This window comes from Dipodomys spectabilis, unplaced genomic scaffold (genome assembly GCF_019054845.1).
Source record: "Dipodomys spectabilis isolate Male_0828 unplaced genomic scaffold, ASM1905484v1 ptg000059l, whole genome shotgun sequence".
NCBI classification, from domain to species: Eukaryota; Metazoa; Chordata; class Mammalia; order Rodentia; family Heteromyidae; genus Dipodomys; species Dipodomys spectabilis.
The window spans coordinates 4789876-4813938 of NW_024870736.1; the positions used below are offsets into that span (position 1 = coordinate 4789876).

The window sequence follows — 24063 nt, forward strand, 5'->3', positions numbered from 1 at the left end:
TTCATCCTCCTAGTACCTTCTCATTTCCCTCCCCTAATGTTCTCAAAACATCTGTACTTATCAATTACCTAAAACATTATTATGCATATCAGTCTGCTACAAAGGCAAATTTACATAAAAATTTGTAATATATACTAACTATTCACAGGATATTCTGCCTGTTTCTGGAGATTTTCTTGCCTGTCAGACTTAAAACACAGCAGAACCAGCAGTAATAGGTTAAAGCCAGAGATCTCCTGGTCTTATCTACCAGCATAGGATAAGAAAAGAGGGGAAAGGTGACCTCATTACTTATAAGGTCTCTTCTACCTCAGAATCTAGATCATATAGGAACATTTAGTAGGGTTGGCCCATTGGTCTTTTTCTTTTTTCTCCTCCACTTCAGCCTCATTTCATGTTCCTCAAAGCAGTGAAAACAAATCCCAGTAAAATGAACCTTCACCACATTCATGTCACACTAACAAAGGATAAATAAGGTCTGTATACATCCACACTGCTCAGTCTCACAGATGAGGTATGTAAAATGATGAAGGTGGTAAGGTAGCCATTATGGTACCTGTACATGGATGTAGACAGTTGCAAACGATTTAGAAGATAGGTAATAAAAATAGAGACCTTAAGCTTTGCGAGAAACATTCACTAATGGAGAAAAACAGGCTGTTATTAGAGAGGACTAAAAGGGATTTGGCTTTTGTGTATATTTTCACTTTAAAAGTCATCAGTAGGGAAAAGATAAAATGATAATAAGCCTTCCTGGTGCAACAGAGCAGCCAACATAGGGTGCGTGAGTGCTTACAACTTTCTATGTCTTCCAGAGAAGGAAAGCAATAGTAAAACAGGGCCAGGAAGTCTCTCAGATGCCCAAGCAGGCTTCAGATGCCAAGTGATTCTTTCCAATCAGGCTATAGGCTTCCTTGCTGGGTCTCAGCCATACCATCAGTGCCACTCAGTCCTCAGCAGGTTGAGGCAGTCTCAAAATGAAGCAGTGTCTTTCTAGTTCAAATCATTGTTCAAGATATCCTGTTCTACTCATCTCCCTCTCTCCCAAGGTGTGTGTATACATATGTATGTTGGGGTAGGGGTGGGGAGTATCTAAGTTTCAGTCTAGAATTGATCATCTGGTTTTCTACGGTGTTCCAGACATTAATTGCTACCCAGTTTTGCTAAACATGAAATCTCAAAAAGAAATAAGTCAAAAACTATATGAGATGGCTCCATTTTCTCTGTGATCCAAGGCTCTTTAGCATGAGTACCTAAACTCTTTCAACATCATCTTCTAGTGAGGACAAATTAAATTTGACTGTATGCATCTCAATATATCACAAGGAATGAGAGAGCCATTCCTTTCCAGAGGCCTGAGACAGCTGTCAGGTTCCTCATCTGACCATATCATAGATCACTCCCCATAGATCCCTCAAGATTGAAAGTTAGTATACATAGCTGTAGAGAGAGACAGGAGGCACAGCTCAAGCCAACAGACATTTTCCTGAAAATACAGCTCCACTGTTAAAGCAGCACAATATTAAAGAAAACTAGAAAATATATGTACAACAGATATCTGCTTCAAGAATGAGGATCTATGGGTTCTGCGGAAATCCTGAAGAGAACTTAGGTGAACTGCTAGAGTGGAATGAAATATTCTCCAGTGAGTTTGGAACCATGTTGGAGGCCCCAGAAAGTAACAAGCTCTAGTTTTATCTTCATCTTGTTTTAGGATAGGGATAATATACCCCCAAATACCTTACATCTATAAGATGTATAAATTACTGCAGCTCATGAGACACAATCTGCTGACAAACATTTCCATGCAGAGTGTTAAGTTAACGAGAAACCTTAAACCCTACTGGGCACATTGCAGCAGAATTCAATGCCTCTACAAGAAGGAGGTAAGTATTTACTGTTAGGTACACAGAACATGGCATAAAAATGTATGAACTCCTTCCCCCATGGTATAACCCCTGTTTTTACTATATTTAATGTCAATGCCCTGTATTTTGTATATACATTTTTGTAATTTGGGGAGGGGAAGGTAAATAACAAAATGCTGAAATAAGGATACAGGTTGACCCATTGTAACATTGAGATGTACAAGACACTGTTGAAAACAAACTTTACAACTTGGTAGGGAGAAGGGTGGAGTTGGGGAGGTGGGGAGGGAAGGGATGGTAGGCGAAAAACAAAGGAGAATGTCACAATGCTTGATAGGAAACGTACTCATTACCTTACTCATGTAACTGTAACCCCTCTGTACAGTATTTTTACAATAAAAATGGATGAACTCAAAGTTTTTTAAAGTTTATATGTATTTATAGAAAACAAATGTGTTGAAGGAATAAGCTGATTTATTCTTGTAGAGACTTTTAGGGAAGAAGATTTAAAGATAGGAAAAATAGAAGTGATGCTTTTCATTTATTTTTCCTCTTCTAGATTCCTTACATTTTTCTGAAATGTGTTATTTTAGTCTTAAGAAAAAAAAAAACCTTTCTTAAGAGTAAAAAAACACAACAACATTTGAATGCTTCATACTTAAGGAACTTGATAAATGTTTTGCCCTAAATAATACAAGGGATATAGCAGGCATTCAGTATGTGCTTGTGGGATGAATTAAAGAATGAAGATAGAACAAGAGTGGCATGTAATTGAGAACTATTGCCTCTTGCTGTGACTGGAAGTAATAGTGATTGTTTTGTAGTTGGAGAAAAGTACTTGAACTTAGAGCCAACAATCTAAACAAAACAGCTAATAAAACAAGAGGTCAAGTTTACAGAAACAATTGGCTATCTTTGGGATGCTATAAGAGAATGTATTTGGAAAAAGCACAGTAATTTTAAGGCCTGATCAAACTATTATTGGCATGAGGAAGCATCTAATATACAAAATAAGCAGAAATCTCCCTCTGAGTGGCAGCTGCATAGTCAGCTGAGGCCTGCCAGGGTGTCCTAACAAAGCTCATCAACCTGAGTTGCTGACTCCTCCCCTTTAGTGTTGCCATGGTACTACCAATAGCCCAACAAAACAAACAAAAAGAGGGGAAATGTCACAGATCTTTAAAAATATATCCATTAGTAGTTAGGTTGTTGTTCTTTAAGAAAAAGTCTTACCAATAATTCAAAAGAATGTGACAGAGACAAAAAAAGCCCCACAAAGTAACAGAAGAAATCCTCTTAACTAGTTATTATTAGATTGTATGACAGATAAAATAGGCCATGCAAGAGTAGCCCTAATAATTTTTGGCTCAAGAAAATTGTAACACTCCATCTACGGTCTTCCAGAAAAACCCACAGAGGAAGCAGTGGTATTAGGGGCAGAGACTACCCTGAAAATACCCAGGCTCACTCCTGGGCACTATAGTCCAGCCTCAGGCTAAGGACCTTAGTCTGAGGTCCTTTCACTTAATGAACTTTCTGACAAAAACTATGGCCCTTATATCTATGAGTATATTTGGGGGGCAGGGAACAGAGTAGTCTCCTATTCAGACCTTACTTCCCTGAGAAATGGAACATTTAACTGTTCTCATGATCAGATTCAAAGATCAATACTGAAAAGCAAGGTTTCTCTGTTTTAAGAAAGAACTAATCTACACAAGATTGAAAAAAGCACTTAAGTCAATGTAAACACATTAGTAGGTCAATTTTCACAGTTATTTGTGATGGCACTCACTAAGACATTGGAATAATCTACTTGTCATGCTGGGAAACTATCATTTATTCTGGAAGAAGCTTGATTTTCAGTCAGATGTAGATGCTGCTGCACATCTTCTTGCTGCATTTTCCTCCACTGTGGAAGTGAGACCCCTCTGCTTCTGAATTCCTCAGAAGAAACTGAGAACTGTCAGCAGAGCCAAATATTTACAGTGAAACAAATTATTTGACAATGTTCATTCCTGAATGGAGGAATGGCGGATTGATCTGTGGTAGTCCTCAGGACTGCTAATGTGCTCAGGTAAATCATAGCCTCTCAGGAAATGTCCACTGTTTTGTTGAGCAAAATAATATAGTTGTCTGGCTAGCAGAGGTTCCACCTTTAATAAGACATTTAAGAAAGATGTTACTGAGATATTCTTTTAACATCCTGAAGTTGGCTCATTATGAAATAACCCTCAAATTCTAAAGGTTAAAGTTTAAGTGAAGTATAAAGTTGCATGCTGTAACACATTAAAACATTTCATATTTGGAACCATTGGAAAAGCCAGTTTTGGTTAGCCCTTATACAAAACAACCTGTAAATAGAATCTATTTAGTTCTGAGTTTCAATTGAGACTACAATTAAAGATGATACGCTTAACCAACTCTATCTTTCATTTTACTTTTAATTAAGATTGAACATTATCAGATGAATGGGCAAATTAAAGACCAAGTAAATTTCAGAGTAAGTCTAATTGTGACCGCAGTTTGACAGGCTGCAGGGCTCACCCAAAATAACTTATGATCATAGGTAAGGTTCATAATTTTAAATCAAAGGTAAAATAAAAAGCAACAAAATTCAACGTAGACACAAGTTGTTAGTTATGAGTGTGGGTGACATTCATCAAAACAAAAATCAACATTTGGTTTTTAAGACTGTTATTTAAGACTGTTCTTATGATAAATGAATATTAAAAGCTATTTATATGAGCTTTTTTTTATGGCATCAGAGACAAGCTGAATATTCTTGATAAGGCAATCATGCTATTAAACTGAGTCCTTTTGTTTTTGATACATGATGACCAGCATAAATCCTTTGTAAGTACCTGGAATTAATTAAACCCATTTTAAAATTAAATTTTTAAGTTTAATTAATTGCTTTTTATTATGCCAGTTCTGGAGCTTGAACTCAGGCCTCATGCTCTTGCATGGGTTTTTTACTAAAAGATGATGCTCAACTACTTTAGCCATACCTCTACTTCCTGCATTTTGCAAGTTAATTAGAGATAAGAGTCTCACAGAATTTTCTGCCTTGGCTGGCTTCAACCTGTGACCCTCTGAACTTATTCTCTGGAGTACTCAGATTATAAGAACCACTAGTACTTTTACAAAGCCATTTTAAAAAAGTCAACTCATGTGTAGATCATATTTAATTTCTTTTTGAGGGGTACCTTATTTGGCTACCCTTAAGGAAAGCTATTGAATCCCTGTAAAATCACAACAAGGCTTCACTTTATCATCTACTTCTTAAGTGTTATTTATTAATTCAAGTTTTTAAAACAATCTTTGTTGCCAATAGTTATATGAATTATTATATCAATCACTGGATATAATTCATGAGAAAAGGCTAAATTCCGGGATTATGTTGGTTTGTTTTTTGTTTTTGTTTTTATAATCAAGAAGTGGGGTTGTATGGTCAACATCAGGTTTAAGAGTGTTTGGTTTCTAATAATGGGGATGGGATGAGAGCCTGTTTTCCTTTTTATAAAAATGTTGTTTACTCATCATAGCTGCAGCATCTTAAACAGTGTTAGACGAAGGACTAATCATTTGGATTTCTTGAAAGATTCAGCTTCCTCAATCAACATGTCCAAGAACTAAATAATACCTAAAAATTTGGGGCAGAAACACATGCATAAACAGGCATCTTCCCAGTTAGAAAAATACTTGCTTTTTAAAGGAAAACAATGTTCACAAGACAGCATTCGTTCTCAGTGGTACTGAGGTTTGAAGTGACCTTCCACTTGGTAAGCAAGTACTCTATGCTTGAGCCATATCCCCACATCTTTGTTTTTCTTAAGTTATTTTTCAGATAGGGTTTTCTGATTTTGCCTAGAGGTCAGCTTCAAAAGGCAATCCACACTTAAAATTTGGCGACAAGCATAAACTTAGGGAAGTAGACTCTGGCTAATTTCTTTTATCTGGGCTGGCCATGAATCATAATCTTTCCAATCTCTATCTCTCCTTTAGGAGAGGGTATAGTACTAAAGTTTGAGCTCAGGGCCTTGTGCTTATCCATGTCCCACAAACAGCTAGACACAAGAGAATGTTAAAGAACAACTTCTAGTATTCATCCTTTTAATCCCTGTAGTACCAAAATGTAACAATTTGAAAAATAAAGAAAGATGGGATGAAAGCCCTAGTATTGTGATGACCAGGTCTTAGGTGAATAGCATGTGGAACCTGTGTTGTGCTGATCACTGGACCTCACTTCCTCCTGTTCTATTTTGAGGTTAGATTTATTTTCCCAGGTCACTTGACATTTGCTTTTCACTTGAGACTTCTCTAAATTGGACTTTATTCTTGGTAAAGAATAGGAAAACTCACTGGTGTGCAATTCAATGAAAATGTAATGCAATACTCACGTGGGCTGTGATGAGCTTCCTCTGCCTCTGGGGGTCTGGAAACTCCTCCCCAAAGCACAGAGTCACCTGGAATCTTGGCAGGGGCCGGCCATGGTGAGCAAATGGCTGCAGCTCTGTGAACCCACAAGAAAAAAAAAACCCTACTTAGAAACCCAGTAAAGTAGCTAAACAGGAAGCAAGAGCTGCCTGTGATTCTTCACTGTGAGAAGCATTGGGTGGTACTGTTCCTCTAAATAGGTCCCTGAAGGAAAGAGCAGACCCCAAGTACAAAAATCACATGTATATGTATGCATTTCCTGATAAGGAAACATATAATGATAGTTCTATCAGAGAATATGACCTGAAATTATGAACACTGCTCTGCAGCATTGGACCCACAAGGAAGCAAAAGGTTGCCAAAAGGCGTGGAGGCAGGAAAGAAAAAAAAAGTCAGGAAAAAGAGGGAATACACTTTTGGTTTTTAAAATTGAGAGTTTTTTTTACATCACAGAGTTATTTAAAAACACCGTTGCATAACTACGGAGGCCACACTATCCAGTAACTGCTCCCAGAGCATCTAGATCTCATGCACCAGCTAGCAGCTGCTGCATCTCAGTACTAACATCTAGACTCCAAACTGTAGAACTGAGTAGACAGGAACAGAAAAACAATCAGAAGAGGTAATGATAAAGTCTCACTGGCCCTTGTTCTGGTGGATATGGATATGCTGAAGCCACTGTTCTTATCTAAATATACAAAACAACAGGGACATTGTTAGAAAAATATATACCCAAGGCCTAGGGGTATACGTAGTTCAGTGGTAAAGCACTGGCTTCACATCCTCAGTGCCTTGGGTTCCCTAGTTAGCATGCCAATAAAGGAGGAGGAGAAGAAGAAATACATGTGCTAAACACTGATGATTCATGCTTCTAATCTTAACTAATCAGGAGCCTGAGATGTGAGGATCTCAGTAACAATCCAGCTGATTACAGACAAATCCTGAGACTCTTATCTCCAATTAAATGGCAAAAACTAGAAATAGATGAATAGATCTGAGTTCAAGCTGCAGCCTTGCAAAATAATAACAACAATAACAATAGTAATAGTAATAATATAAAAGAAAGGAAAAGAAAAAATGCATGTGTCCAACTTCTGGTGTTCAGCCCTGTTAACAGATTCAAGAGAGTTCTTAGGCCTGGATCTAGATGCTATGGTTTTATGTGCAAAAGAATAGAATTTATACGGTTGATACTTATACAGAGTAGCACTGCAACTGTGGTTGGTCGTCATCAGATGTGCACCCTCAGCTATGCTTTTGGGGACTGTCCCTGGCAGGATGCAAGTTCTCAATTGGTAGATATCAAAGATTCCACTGCTCTCTGCAGCTGAAGTATTTCTAGCTAACTTACAACACCATTTGACTTCCTGCTTTCTCTTTTCCTTCTTCTTCCAGAATTCAAATTAAACACAACAGACTTAGAATATGTAAAACACATTAACACTGTTGTGGCCAGAAAGCATACCTATAGAAGCTAATAAGAGTGGTGAGTTGGTCCAATTCTCTAAAAAGCCCTGCTTCAAATGCTTGCTAACACAAAAATGCTCCATGGGAACTTTTAACTATGTGGAGGCTGGCCTGCCCACCTGTTGTGTCTCAATGTCCTCCTTGAACATAAGTAAACCTCAGAGATTCTAGGCAAAAAAAAAAAAAAAAACCAAACAAAAAAACACCGGCCCTGGTTACATAGGGAGAAAAAGAAAAGAGGAACAACTCTTTCTTGTAGGTAACTATTAAACTCTACACGAATCAATCTGCAGCCTGAGGATGATGTCCTTCTGTCACACCTGCTTCTCTCCTGCACCCACATTACTTGTGAATCTGTGACTCAAAGCGTACCTTACAGATCAATCACAATGTAGGATTCTACTTCCTTTAAACATGCTTGGTAAGAGAAACTCAGAGAAACAGTGATATATTCCTTGGATTCTTTAATCTTAAAGCCCTCTCCCCACCCATGGTGTGTGTTTGAATCCTCTGAGGAAACTCAAACTGGAGAAGTAGTACTACCTTCCAGGACAGAGTTATGAACATTTCAGATGTTCCTTGGCATAAACCCTTGTCCTGACACCAATACATAAAATGCAGTATGACCAAAACTTGGAGGTGATCTGTTGCTTAGGAGTAAGACCTTGGCCTAAAGTACTTTAACCATGCAGCTGCCTTGGGGGAGTCAGAGCTAATTCACCTTCTACTTTCTAGTGTCCCACCTCTGTGTCAAGAGCTTTTATCTAGAGACACATTTATTTGGGGGCACTAAAAGAACTTAAATAAACAAGGAAATTTGGGTCAGAAACTGGCACTGAGCTGATAGGTGCTTCATATTTTTATTGAAAATGAATAGAATATATAAGCACCTTCAAGAACTAGCTTCCTACTCCTGGGTTTATATCCAAAGGATGGAGATAAAGTAAGCATGTTAAAGGACTATCTGCACATACTGAAGCATTTTTCATAATAACCTCATTCAAAGAAGCCAAGATAAGGAACGTACCCAAGGGCCTAGAAAGAGATAAATGGATACAGAGAATGTGATGTGGTATGTGTGTATCACTAAGACATGTGTATATCTGTAAAGAGAAGGTAAAACTGTAATTTGTAACAGCGTAGCTAAACATGAAGGGAATTTTGCTAAATGAATTAGGCTCGCATAGAAAGACAACTAGGGCTAGATTTCACATGTAGAATCTAAAATAGTTGAAATCATGAAAGCAGGGTGGAATGGTGGTCATCAGAGGTGGGGGAGGGAGATGAGAGTGGCTATAGATCAAATAATTTCAGTTATACAAGAGAATAAGTTCAAGAGATCTGTATACATCCTTGAGACATTAACAATGCATTGTATATTTGAAAATTGCTAAGAGCAGACTTCAAACCTCAACTAGTGTTTTTATTACCTCCCTTATAAAAGATGTGTGTGTGTGTGTGTGTGTGTGTGTGTGTGTGAGGTAATGTGTTTGTTAACTAGCTTAGCCCAATTTGGCCATTCTATGCTATGTACATATTTCAGAACAATATGCTGTACACAGGTGAGGGGAGGTACGTGCTTAGAAAAGGGAAGGTGCATGAAAAACCAAAGCCATGGGGTATTTCAAGAAGGAAATGTGTGAAACAATAGGTTTAGAATAAAAGGGCCCAAACTAGCCATATTAGGTAGGTAGGACAGCTTTTTCCACCCAAGCTTCCCACATCTATATGGCTAAGTGTTCCCTCTGGATGAAGCTAAACCAGATCTGGTCAAAGATTTCACAAAAGCCAGTCCAGGGCTAATTCAACTTTACAATATGAAAACTAGGGCAATAAAAAGTGTTGGAAAGTATGATGAGACACAATTGTATATGATAGAGAACATAAAGACTTGTCATCATTTCTCTCTAGCTCAATCAGTTCAGTACATGCTTAGACTTGGTCCATCTGTTGGTAATTATCTGCATAGACAACACATCTCATAACCAAGAATGTACTTCTAACCTTCATGATTTTTTTTTTGAAACCAGAAAAGAGCTGAACTCTCAGGAGATAAGCTTGTGGAGAGCACACTACAAATAAAACCTGAACCTTATGAAGAAAACTACCTCTGAAAACCAAAATTGAAAGGTATCAACTTAGTATCACAACTACCATGGCTATTTCATCCAGACTCTTCTTTGTGCCTCTTTGCTGATATGGGGAGCAAATGGCAGGCAGGCAGAGGTAAGATAGGAACCCAAAAGGAAGTCTATTTTGGTATGAAGTCCACCAGGCACTTAATAGGAGTTAGAGCACTATTTGGGAAAAGAGGGACCCTGTCATGTTTGGACTCCCATGGTTGGTGCTATGGAATGCAAGAGGGCAATCAGGCAAGAAAGTATACCTACAGTGACATCTTTCGATTGAAGGATCAATAGGAATCCTACTTCTCTGATAAAAACAGCCAAAATTGATAATTACTCTCTAATCCAAAAGATGTGTATGTGTTACCTGACAGAAACTGCTGTGTGTCAAAGAGCTTGCAGGTCTGGTCTCTCTCCAACTTGTTAGGTCGATCACTGCACAGCGCCAGAGGTCCATCCCAGTAGATTCTGCTCTGGCACAATCTTTTGGCATAAAGCCCATCTGGGGCCATCCACAGGACCACACCCCTCTCAAGGTGACTCAGCAGCTTTTCAATGTTCTTCCTCTGCCCACTGTCTTCTGGGTAAGGGAATAGGACCTGGTCCAGGTTGCTAGCATCATAGGTATGTCCATGGGAAATTCGGCAACCTTCGGGGCTGGATGTGGTTAGTTCTTTCACCAAGATTTCTCGGTAGTACAGGCAGATGTGCAGCCGACAGTCTGAAAACACAGAGCTCTGGAGTCAATGCTGTTGGGTCTGGGCCAACCACCACCATGCCCAAAGACTCAACCAGAGTGAAGGACAGAATATTAAATCTCAAGATGCACCAGGACCAAGCAAAAAGTTTCAGTGTCAAAGAAGTCTGGGAGAACATTATACTCATAAAAATTATGTTGAATTGAAAACCCATTGTATAACTACTTACAGATAGTTTTTAAAAATTAAAAAAAGAAGTCGGCTGGAAAGGTAGCTCAGCAGTAGAGTGCATGCCTTGCAAGCATGAGGCCCTGGGTTCAATTCCTCAGCACCACATAAACAGAAAAAGCCGGAAGTGGTGCTGTGGCTCCAGTGGTAGAGTGCTAGACTTGAGCTGAAAGCTGAGGAACAGTGCCCAGACCCAGAGTTCAGGCCTCATGACCGGCAAAATAAATAAATAAATAAATAAATAAATAAATAAATAAATAAATAAAAATAAATAAAAAAAGAAGTCTTAGAGATGCTGTATGCCTTGTTTTCACCATTGAGGATTCCAGGAGGTTAGTGCATTCAATACTTAAAGAAGCCCACACAGAAACTTACTTGTCTAACTCAGCAGTTTCCACATGTATATGACCATGTATTCTATTTTCTTGTGAGGGGAGCATATCTTTCACCAATTTTATGCAAAGCAGGAAGAACCTTGGTTAATAACATTACTTTTGAATGATGATGATGAAAAGAGTAATAATATTTGTATGTAAAATTCTGTCATGTGTCACTGGGTGAGAATTATTTAAATGAATTGAGCTTGCAAGTAGATTTTAATTTCTACTAGCAAAAATAATTATAATGATGAAAGCACCAGTGGCTCACACCTTTCATCCTAGCTGCCTACAGGAGGCTGAGAGTTGGAGGATCATGCGTTTAACACAGAAAATCAGAAAAACTGAGAGATTCCATCTCCAATTAATCAGCAAGAACCCAGGCTGAAGCATGGCTTAAGTGTCAGTGTCAGCTCTGAGTAAAAGCCAAGCAAGCTTGAGGCTCTGAGTTCAAGCCCTAGCATTGGCATATTCACATTCATACACACACACACACACACACACACACACTATATATACATATATGCATACACATCATATATCTACATATATAATATATGAATAGATAATATGTCAACATACCTCCAACTTCCTATAATATTAATATGATGTGGTCAGGTAAAAATTATACACGTAAGTTTAAGGATAGGACCTAGGCTTTAAGAGTAGTGATAGGGTGATGGTAAATGGTATTTTTATTTTCCACTTTTGTTTTTCCCAATTTTAAATTAATTTTCTACTATATACATATATGTATGTACATATATGTGCATGTGTATGTACTTATCTAATGGATATATAGATATAGATATGATTCTTATGGGGAGAAATCAGTGAGAAAAATGCTCTAAGAGTCAATGGTTAAGGTTGAAATCTCACTGTTTTGTGTTTTAATTTTGAATATATCTCTAAAAATGGGTTTTCTAAAACTTTAAGACAAATTAAATTCATTTACAATAGTTTTGCTGAGTTCATAAATCTCATTAAAATATCAACCATAGACAGAACGTCCCAAGCTAGATTTGCAAAGGACCCCTTAACTGAGTTCCTGGATTGAAGGGTCACTGGGAAGCAGAGTTCTGTAAGAGATGCACTCAGGTTCATAACTAATTTCTCTTATGCATACCAGAAAAGAAAACCACAAAAGCCTCTTATTCCTCAATGACAGGTTTTGAGATGTAGCCCATATCACTGTCTTTTCAATTTCTGCCACCGTAAACAGCTAGTCAGGTAGTTCACTGATGATAGTGGGTGTTGACCATCAGATGTGACTTTCAGGGTAGGTTTCATTTCATTTAATGTCATCAGAAATCATGAAATTGAAGACCTATAAATAGCTGTTGGTTTCCTATTCTTCAAATACCCACACAAGTCTTACATGATCAAGGCAAGGCTTGCTCCTCAGAAATGCCTTCTCCTAGAGGATACCCACAGTTATTCTATTCTAAGCATCTCAGAAAAAGGCTAAGCCTCTCAGAACTTCATATCTAGGAGTATATAGATGGAATTGAAAGGTAGACTGCTCTGGGAACCAGGAAAGTTCCAACTCTCTTCTCCTTGAAACCTTTAGAACTTAGTATTTTTATCACAGAGCCAGTGGCAAGATGTGATTTCTGAAGTTTAAGTTATTCATTTTTAATATAAATTCACATTCTTCTTAAAACAATTAAAATTATCCTCAAAAGCATAGATAGAGTGATAGAAATACATGCTGTGCAATCTGTGATAGCCTTTCTTAAAATAGATAAGCTTTTCCTGGTACATGGATTCTTCTAAAAATGGAAATTTACAATTAAGAACAGATCCATACTTGTATAGATAATTAAAATGTATACTCTTTTGGGGCACAATGGTGGCCTACATCTGAAATCCTAGTTACACAGGATTGTGATGTGAAGGCAGCTTAGGCAGGAAAGTCTGTGAGACTCTTATCTCTAGTTAACCACCAAAAAGACAGAAGTGGAGCAGTGGCTTAAGTGATAGTGGACTAGCTTTGAGCAGAAAAGGCCCAGGAGCAGTGTCCAGGCCAAGCTGCAGGGCCAGCCTACACACACACACACGCACGCACGCACGCACGCACGCACGCACGCACGCAAATGTCATAGAGAACTAGTGCCTAAGATTCATGTCCTGAGAAAATCTATGTAGGACCACCTGTTTGAGGCTTAGCCTTGGACAGACGGACAGCTTTCTGCAATGAGAATACTTTATGCTTTTCTAAAAAGCTATCCTATTATGCGAATGTTGACTAAAGGGAGTTTTTAAATGAGTGTTTGAACATTCCTAGAAATTCAGAGAAGTGTCAATAGAGAAATTAGAACGACTCTATCAGTGTTTGGAACTATTATCAGAATCACAGGCTAGCTGGCTTTACTTCTAGATTTTCTTTTTTTTAACTTCTAGATTTTCCAGCATGCTCTTTATTGACTGTGGTGATTACACACCCTGGGTGCCAGGATATATCTATATCCACTCCTGACCCCAAGGGTGCAACGTGAGTATTTAAATCCATGCCACAACTACCCCAGGTGAGTATGGCCAAGCAGAGGCTGGTCTCCCATGGGTGACTCCAGAAGCAAGTGCAGCACTCACCTGAGAGCGCCAGGGCTTCAGCAGACCTTATGCTTGGCTCTATTGGGATTCCAGGAGCCTGAGATTCAGGTGGGGCACAAGCATAAAAGGTTCCTGTCACCTGGCAACCTGCATTTGCAAATAAAAATCAGATGATGTCTAAGCAGTGTCTGAGTTGTTTGACTGCACTGGGCTTGGGAAGGAGGACGTGGGTCCCACTGCCTTCCAACGAAAGCCCAGCTCTAAGCACCTAAAAACAGAGGGCACCTGGTTGTGAAGCAAAAGCAGTTCATATCTAGTAGGAAAAACCAAGTATGAAAGAGGAAGGAATCATAATTCAGCTTCGAAAGGAAACTCAGAGCTCTCTCCCTTTCTCTAATCAAAAAGGTTGATTAAAAAGTAACAAGTTGTTTAGTCCACAATTTAATTTTGTTTACTACTTCTGGACTCAGGAGAAAACAGAACCATGCTTCCTGCATCCTAGTATGTATACACTACATTAGATATAAACAGACATGGCTGGAATATAAGTTAGTGGTACAGAACTTCTCTAGCATATGTGAGGCCCTGGGTCTGATCCCTGCCACTGAATATGAAGCTAATTTTGCTGGCACTTCACTTAATGTTATCCATGCATTGAAGCACATCCATCCATTCTATTTACATGCAATCTAAAATTTGATTGCTCCTTTCCTATTGCTATTATTTTAATATAGTTTTGTGCATTTGGCCAAAGCCTAAAATTTCAAATACTAGTTTGATGTGAGTTGATTCTTCTACTGCAAACTAGAAAAACACCCTTTGCTTCAAATCACTCTTTAAACCTGAATAAAATTTAATTTCAATTAGACATGGTACTAAATATAAACATTAAATAATGATATACTTGTTCAATGCCAGAAGTCAAGAATGACGGGGAATGAAAGGAAAAGGAAGTGACAACAAGGAATTGTGGAGGACCAAACATTCCAAGAACACATGGAAGTATCAGTGTGGACCCATCTCTGGACTCCTATTTGCATAACTAACTCTAAAGTCCTAAAAGGCTTGTTATTATCCATTGGACACACATCGAGAAAAGTCTTTTGTTCCTAGAAAACTATTTCTGCTACATGGTCTCAGTTTTATGTTTGTAGGACTCTTGTGGGCATGAGACCAGATATAATCCAGAGTAAGTCCTTGGGTACCCAATACTAGCTAAGCTCCTATAGAGATATTTGTATTTTTATTTTTCATGGTGGTTGTCCACTCCCTTCACCTTTAATAGTTACTGCCTTTAATGCTAAAAAAAAAACAATTACAATGCACATATCACTGCAAAAGAGATGTATACTGACTCAATAATCTTCCTATATTCCCCTAAAGCTGATGTACACACATTTTCCAAATGGGAAGAAAGAAATAGATTAGTGAGATTATATGACCCTTTGTCAGCATTAAGGGACAAACGAAGAGAAAGGACTGTCCCAATCTCTTCCCTTTTCCCTAGGATCACAATTAGAGCTTAAAATCATTCAGGGAGGATGAAAAAATACTAACCTATTAACCAGATTGTTTTATATACATATATATATATACATACATATGTAGACATATATATAACATATGTTACATATAGTATGTGTATATATAAGCATATATATGTATACATATGTATATAAAATATATATAATATATAAATTTATTAAAATATATATTTTAATATAATAACTTATATAGCATTACATATATCTATATATGTATCTATATCTCTAGATACTTATACATATATCTACATATGTATCTATATCCTTAGATATATGTATGTATATAATACATATATATATACATGTATCTGTCTAAGGACATAGATACATATGTAAATGTATGTAATACTGTATATATTATTATTAGAGATATAGATGCATATAGAGATAGAGTTATAGCTAGGTTGACAGGTTGTCATCTGACATCCCTGGTCTTATGTGGAAGGTGGGCTTTGTCTTAAAAAATCTAGAATTGATTCTTTTTTCTGTCTTACTGGATGTGCTGGGCACATAACTTACATTCTGTGAACTTCCGTGATCTCTATTTAAAATTTTTACATTTTACCTGTTTAGAATGATCTCTGGGGTTTTAATTAAAGTCTTACATAGGGACCAATATGGTTTCTGAGATCCTATTAGTCTCTGAGGACTTTAGTAGCCAACAGGACAAAATATTCACCACCCCCATTAGCTATAAAGATCTTTCTGGAAGCCTCTGGGAAGGGGAAAGCCAGTGGTGCTGTTTAGTAGGACTGCTTGGGATTTCCCTAGCCAAAGTTTGTTCTACTGCCTCATGACTGGCACACTCCTTACCATTTTCACAAGTTGGGCCTTGCCAATGGTGGCCACGAGCACCAAATGTCACAGGACATTGATATGGGATTTCTGGGTGTGGCTGTTCAGGGACATAATCTCTCCAGCTTCTGTCATGGGGTGGTACCATGTAGTTATGAACCTGCTAAAGAAACACAAGAATTGCTGAGATGAAAGTATTGGAATGAAGGTGCATACCTATCCCCAAACTCTTCAAGGAATTTCCTCTTTGGCTTAAAGCCAAATCATTTTATCAACGCCAAAGTCTGGGAAAAAGTGTTCATAAAACTAGGTAGAAAGTAGCCATTGAAGGTCAAAAAGCACAATGGAGACATTGTTGTAAAGTAACAAATCTGTGTAAAGTTTCATCATATGGTTCAGTCCTGCACCAAAAATACTGCAGGGAAATTTGCCTTCTTTTACCCACCAAAGCAAATAAAACAGAGCTGTAATTCACATCAGGAAGCCTGGAGAGATCAGCTGCCTTGTGGTTTCACATGATAGAGCACTACTTCCAAAACCTTTGACTTCTACAAAAGATATGCTTCCCAGGAAATTTGAGAATCCATAGAAGAAGCATATCTGACAGGCAGGACACACTCAAACTCCCCTATTCAACCAACAGGGAATGATGATCACTTGGAAAGTGAAACATGTATTCAATGACCAGGGGTTGGTTTTATTCAGCTATTGGACCAGTCATAGCATACACTTAAGCCCTGCTAGTTTTGCTTGGGTTTTTCCCCTTATTGTAGACCCAGCCCATAGAATCCTGAAGCCCAGCACCCTCTTCTATACCTGGGCAGGGAGTGAGGTGTAAGGTGTCATGGTATATGGGTGGCCCATGGTCATCTGTGGGTCTTCCAGAGTAAGCTGCTTTGCTCCTGTGTTTGAGGAGAAGGGAAATGACACTGCGTGAAAAAAGGAGCTAACTGAACTAGATATAAAATCTTGGAAAAATACCTAAGGGCTGGATTCTTAGAATGTGTAGTGCTGTGTGGAGAAATAAAGCATTTTTAACACCTCCCTTGAGTGCTTATTTCTCATGCCATTCAGCTGGTTATACAAGCTCTTACTTTTGTATAATAGGTAAAAAAAAAAAAAAAAAGGAAAACCATGTTCAAATGTGTTTTATGATCAAATATTCTGTTCTACCAAACAGATGCTGCCCAGATGAGGTCACTTGTACGATTTATTTAAAATGAAAATTCATAGCTACTCTTGGATGCACTGGTCAGAAAGAAGGGCCTAGGGATCAGATTTTAATAAGGCATCCAGCTGACCATATTTTTTACTCTGAAGTTGGCATCTTTATTACTATAAATGTATCGACTTATGGGTGTATATTATGCTTCCCCTTGTAGAAAATGGTTATTCATTAAAGGCTATTAGGTAGTTAAATCTAATGAGTCTTCTAGTTTTTGACTGGAAATTTGGCTCATATGTAATTGAATAGCCTAACTGAAAATATATACAATGCAAATATCTACAGAGAGACACACAAATTACGCTGTTCAACTAACTATCATAGGATTTTCTATTTATGACCTAGAGTATGTGGGCAAGGAGGCTGCTGGCCTTGAACATAGAGCAAGAGGCAGCAGGCTACAGAAGAGCAAAAATAGCCTGAGAATGAAATTAAGGCACTATAAGTGTGAGTCTGCCTCTATTCTGTGATCCACATCCAGAAAAGCCCTACCTTTCTTGGCTCCCTCTGGAACAATCCGGTACACCTTGTATGGGTCAGAAATATCCAGCTGGCTCCTCTCAACTAGTTCCTCAAAGTCATTGCTCTTGTTCAAAGCACACCGTAATCGTGTCTTCCAGGTAGGAGGGTCTGGCTTATCGATGCCTTCTCGGAATTTTCCTTTAAATAATGCCCAAGCCTAGTGGGAAAGGATGAAGAGCGTGAAAAGTCAAAACTCAAGTCTTAAAAACAAAAAGAATCAGGGGACCATATTCCTTAAAGAAAGAACAGTTCTTCAAATTTACACTGTTACTTAAAATGAGGGTCAGAAAGACATGAGGGGTTCACTAGGTAAAGCATTTCTAACTTAAGCCTCCATCACTTTATATTTATAAAATGCAGGTTGAGCTTTGGAGACTCCTGAAATAGACTCTACCCATCCAGTACCTGAATTAAGTGTGGCCTAGACAGTGACCAAGAGCTGTGGTCAGAAAAGGTCCCCACAGAACATACCTGGATGGTCACATAGTCTTAGGTAGTCTGAGAGCAAATTCCCAGAGGAAGTTCCCTCCCCCTGCCTTTCTCTGCCTGCATGAGGGTGCTGGGCTTCATAATTCATAGGTGCCAGTGCTGGGGGGGGGGGGGAGTAGTCAGGAAGAGGATGGGGGAAAGGAAGGGAAAGAAAAGGAGAGGAAGAGAGGGAAAAGGGAAAGAGAGAGAAGGAGGGAAGGAGAGGGAAGGAAAGAGAGGAAATATACAGAGATGGAACCAGATTTTGCAAACTGAATCTAAGCAGAAAAAAAACCAAAGAGAAAAACTCAAAGAGTAATTAGAAAAACAGGCACAATGAGAAAGAAAACCAAGTAGACAGATAAGAGCTCTGACTAGTGCCAAGAGGGACAGAAGCACACAGGAGCCAAATGAGGCAGAGAGGGATCCAGAGGGCTCAAGGCTTGGCTGGGAACTCAGGAACCCACAGAGCAGCAACCACGTGCCCTCAGGCCTTTGACCTCCTCCTGGACAATACTCCAGGGATATTCTGTTTCCTGAGCCCTCTGACTTCCTGGAAGTACTTGCTAAAGATTGAGAAGGGTTCTCCTTTGGGTGATCCTCCTTGCCTTCTTCCTTGGCGTTGGCCAAGTGCCACCTAATGCTCTTGGCCACTGTCACTAAGGGCTCAACCCGTCCCACACGGGGGCACAACAACTGGCTGGCTGGGGATGAGGGGGAGGGGCAGTGGGGCTAAGGTCTGTCCCGGACTCCTTGCCTCTCATCTCATCCCCTCCCGCCTTGGGCTAGTGACCTTGAAGAGGGCGGCGTCCTCTTCACGGTTGTAGTCCTGTTTTCCTGCGTGCTTCCACGGGATGCGGAAGATGCTCTTCTCCTCGTTTTCCCACACCAGCCCAGGGTACTTGCCGCTGTCAATTTGGTCGATCAGCCACTGGCGGAGTTTCCCATTACCGCAGCTCACCGCGCTCATGCCGAACTCTCCGCCTCGGCTGCTGCCCTCCAAGTTCATGCCCAGTGTGCCGCCTGCCGCCCTTGCGCACGCCTAGAATCTGACTTCACACTCTCCGGCTGCAAGGGTAGAGAGCTGCCCTTCAGGACTTGCACCACTCTCGGGGTCACCCTGTCTCAAACCCTTCCCGCAGTGGCCCCCGGGGCCAGCCCTGGAGTCTGAGGCATGGAAGCCTGAGCAGGCAGTGCCAGAATCCCCTGCAGGAGAAGGCACTGAAACAGACCATGGGAGAATCCCCTGGACGCTCACACTTCTGCCGCTTTCCGAGCCCTCCATGGAGGCTTTCCTCCTTTTCCCCCTTTTCTCACACTCCGCGTTATTTTAACGCACCCCACAACCCAAGAGTTCTGGGACACACGCACTTTCCACACACTGCCCAATCCAGCCGTCCTACTGTGGTATTCGGTTTGCACACTCACTTGTTCGGGTTCCTCTTTGCTCACCCCCAGTCCCTTTCCACTCTCGGGGGCTCTCCCTTACCCATGCCTCACTTCGCATTCCTTGGCTCCCACAAAGACGCGACCTCACACGTGGAGGCTGGCCTGCCTCCAAGCTCTGAATGCAGGCTTTCCAGATGTGAAGTACCTAGCGGGCCCTCCCCTTATCTTTCTTCTTTAACCTCGTTTGATCCTCAGAATATTCTTAGCGCTCTCGCTCTCGAGCTAGCTAGGTTAAGTGAGCCCTGGAAGCAACAAGTGGTAGAGTGTAGCTGGAATTTCTGCGTGTGGAGCGTCAGGAGCGGGGTAGGGAGGGAGGGCTGGGGGGCAGAGAGGGTGCTGCGAGGGCGACTTCAGTTCCCAGGCCTGGAGACAAACGAGATCACCTGGATGGGTTGAGAGCACTGCGCAGGGCTCAGAATCGCCCAAATGTGGAGCTTCTCCTCCCTCATCAACCAGGTAGCACACCAGAGCCTGGGGTGAGTTTGGCCCCTTAATAACAAGGAGCGAAGGAGGGAGCCTCTAATTGGAGCCAAGGGATTTAGGGGCTGTCCTCTGGCGACATCGCTGGACGCTCCCCCTCCCCCGCCTTTCCCGGGTAGATTCCCTTGACTGCCCGCCTCAGCCACGCCAGGAGTCTTGATGGTTCCGTTGGCCCAGGCCTCCACGCGGGGGGCCTCCCTGGCGCAGGCTGGGGAGCAGAGTAGAGCGGCGGGATGCTCCAGCCGCGCCCAGGAGCCTGCACCTGCGCCCCGGCCCGGCACAGACGGGTAGGAACTCCCACTGAAGCTAGGGTCCCAGGCGCTGCTCTGAAATGGAAAGCAGACTCTGTCCTCCCTGTCACGCCATCCTCACCCAACTCCCCCGGTCTGATTTCTGGCCTTACCTCAGCCGGCACTCGGAGTTGAGAACAGCGGTGTGTCCCAAGTTCAAGTGGTGAAACTAAGAGTGAGGTGAGAAAGAGGAACTTTATAGAGGTTGAAAGCCGCGGTGGGGGCGGGGCGCGCGGCGGGGCGGGGCGGGGCGGCTCCGCCTGCGGGGTGGGTGGCTGGGGTTGCTAGCCCAGACCAGGGGCCCAAGGGGTGAGCCGGAGAGCCTGGGTGAAGACGGCCAACTGTGGCAGGGTTGGAGCCTGACCCTTGGCGCGTTGACCCCAGCGTGCGCGACCCCTGGGCCAGTCACTTCAACGCTGCTTCCTAGGAAGCGCAAGGCGCGAAATGAAGATCCTCTCTGGCAGGACCTGCCCCAAGTCTTGTAGAAATGAGTAACAGCTACGAGACCGCTATGTGGCTAGGGCGGGAAGTGGGAGGCTAGTAGTAGCAGGAGCCTGAAGGACTTCCTTTGCAAAGCTTATTGACAAGCATAGGTGAAGAGTTGGGGAGCACGCTTTGCCTGGCCAATGTACAAAGAGAAGCCTGTCTTCGGTAGAATTTAGAGAAAACCGTCCTTATTAAAAAGTGAACACCTCTAATCATTGTTCAAATATTGGGTCTACATGTTTAAGATGCGTAAATACTTTTGCATCTATTAAACTGATGAGACGACTCAGAAAATGCATAGCAGTTCCAATTCTAGCAACATAAAAGCGCGGGGGGGGTGTTTATATACTTGATTACTTTGGGATATCAGTTCATCTGAAAATGATAATAGTATTAACCTCATTCTGGTGAGGCATCAGCGTCCGAAGCAGAAATCATATTTGAGTGTACTTAAAATTTTTACTTCATTTTCCAGGGTGTAAGCCTACAAAATGAACTCCCACAGGCTTGTGCCTTCTGACCTTTGACCAGATCATCTTGAATGCTCTGGTCCTGTTTATTTACTTAGTTTTTTCAGGTAAATTATCAGATCTTCAGTTTCTATATGATTTCAGTTCACAACCCCAGCTCAACAGGCAATTTTTGAAAAACTTTTGATTTCACTTACTTCTCAGTTTTCTTTTCATCTTACATATTGAGTCAATGTCTCCTAATTGAGGAAACAACTAAATTGAGGCTGGAGAAAAAAAAAAAAAAAGGTGCAGTGAAGCACAGTTTAGGTATGTTTTCCCTACTACTAAAGGACTTTCTCAGAAATTAACAGGATGCCCTGTATTTCACCCAAGTAAATTTTCCATGGTAAAAAAACAACAGTTTCCTTGGAAGAAAATTGTTGTTACAACTTGTTTTTCTTCCTTTCTACTTCTTTCATAGATTCATTCATTCAATAGATATTTTTGAGCATATGCTACTTTGTCAGGAGTTATAAACACTTCAGGCACAATGTGACCAGATCACAGATTGCTGCCTTAAGAAAGACTTCTGTTGGCAGCAGTGTATTACTTTCTTTTCAAAATGTGCACACACATTAGACAAAAGGAGACCAAAGACACACAGTTGCAAGCTAGAGCTTTTGCTCTTTTGTCCACAGGTCCTCTGAACCCTGTAAGTCAGTTTCAGCATTTGCTTCACTCATTCACATCCTCTGTTTTCTGAAGTTCAAAAACAGTCATCATATGAAACTTTCAGAGACTTTTCACAGTTATCTTGTTTTGAAATTGATTGCTAACCTTCAACGCCATCTTCTGGTTTACTTGTTGGTCAGTGATTCACTAAATGTGATGTTTTAAATGGACAAGATGAATACAAAGAATAAAATTTTGAATCACAAAACCTTTTAAAATGCATTTGATTAATATGTTAATTGCACAAAATCATGGGTTTAATTATGATGTTTCCACATGTGTATGTAATATACTTTAATCCTATCGCCCCTTCTCTTACCCTTTGTTATTTCCTTCCCTGATTTCCCTTTTCTTCCATGCCCATGATATTCCTCCTTTTACCTTCATATTCTTGCTCCTCTCTTCAGTTCCACATAATTAGCCACGATCTGTGATACTTGTCTGTGAGACTGTCTTACTTCATTTAACATAATGATCTGCAGTTTCATCCATTTTCTTCTTTTAAAAAGCCAATAACAATAATTTTGTTTTCTTTATGGTCAAAAAAATTCCACTGTGGATTACCAAAAGTCTTGATGTCTCCATCCCTAGCAATGAGGAATAAATGACCAAATGAGTGCTGCCAGTCATTCATCAATGACTTTTACATCTTAGTCATAATTGAAACAAAAAAATGACAGTTTTTCAAGTTGGAGCTTACTTTTAACCTAACCTGATAAAATCATGTTTTGCACTAAAACACTAGACATTTATCTTCAAACATCACAACTCATTTACAGATAAAACAAATAAGAAGTAGGTTAATTAGAATGTTTACCCCAAACAAGGGCATATCATATTCCATAAGGAGACTGTTACCATGACCATTCACACCAGGTTCTGTGTTGTTGGGAATGGAGTCCACTGTTTATTCATATTTACCAGAAAGAGAGTGCAAGAAAGCTGAAAATACCTAAAGTTCGCATTTTAAGAAGGGATCTTTTAAAAATAATGTGTTCATATGTAAGGAAAATGTTTTAGAAACATCCACATATACATACAACAACCAGCTAAGGGTGCAGCTCAGTGGGAGCTTGTTTGGCCCTATGGCTCATCTCAGCATCACAAAACAAAATAACCAGAAAAAAATAATAGCAAAAATAGAAATAATAGAAAATGAGATTAAAACTTTGTTTACCTAACATTATTTTATCACTAATTTATTTTATTGTCAAGATGATGTTCAGAGGGTTTACAGTTACATACGTAAGGTAGTGAATACATATCTTATCGAACTTGTTAGCCCTCCCTTCATTTTTCTCCCACTTCCCCCCACACAACCCCTCCCCTGAATTGTACAGATCATTTCCAATATATTGTTTTGTCAGTATCATTGTTGCATTGGTTCCTCCTTTGTCCTTTGTCTCACCACTTTTTTTGTTCCCCTTTCCTTCCCTAATTCAGATAAACATATATACATTACTGATTTTATCACTATTTTATTCTCTACAGTGCAACTATTCTTGCAAAATGTAGAGGGTGGTCATTTAAAATTATTTATTAACTAGGAAAAATAAATTCTTTTGTTTTGATGCTGTTCTTGTGGGGTAAATCTCCTTTACTGCCTTTTGGCTATTATGTGTATGCAATGCTATTACCATTGACCATGATGACATTAGTGATTATAAGCTTGGGTTTGAGGGGGTCAGCCAGCCCTGTTTCACACTAATGAGAGCTTTGATGAACTAACTCTACAGCTTTACATGTTCATTTAGAGTGATAGTATGTCTGCCTTCTAGTGGTACTGTGTTAATAAAGTGATGCTTAGCACAATGCCTGGCACATTATAAATGTCCAACTACTCAAGGCTATTAGCATTTATATCCT

General features: G+C 40.1%; 1 protein-coding gene across 3 annotated transcripts; it reads right to left on the reverse strand.

Moving 5' to 3' along the window:
* Positions 1-2274: 2274 nt before the first annotated feature.
* Positions 2275-20688, reverse strand: Irf4 (interferon regulatory factor 4). 3 transcript variants are annotated; one of them, XM_042680322.1, is made up of 9 exons: positions 20641-20688; positions 19102-19376; positions 17811-17997; positions 16910-16995; positions 16112-16253; positions 13794-13901; positions 10266-10619; positions 6269-6381; positions 2275-4021 (listed from the first exon to the last, which is right to left on the reverse strand). In XM_042680322.1, the coding sequence occupies exons 2-9, from the start codon at positions 19315-19317 to the stop codon at positions 3878-3880; spliced, it is 1350 nt and encodes a 449-aa protein (XP_042536256.1). In that variant the 5' UTR covers positions 19318-19376; positions 20641-20688; the 3' UTR covers positions 2275-3877. The 3 variants fall into 3 exon arrangements, with proteins under 3 accessions (XP_042536256.1, XP_042536255.1, XP_042536257.1); XM_042680321.1 differs by having other exon boundaries at positions 16112-16256; XM_042680323.1 differs by lacking the exon at positions 13794-13901 and having other exon boundaries at positions 16112-16256.
* Positions 20689-24063: the final 3375 nt, after the last annotated feature.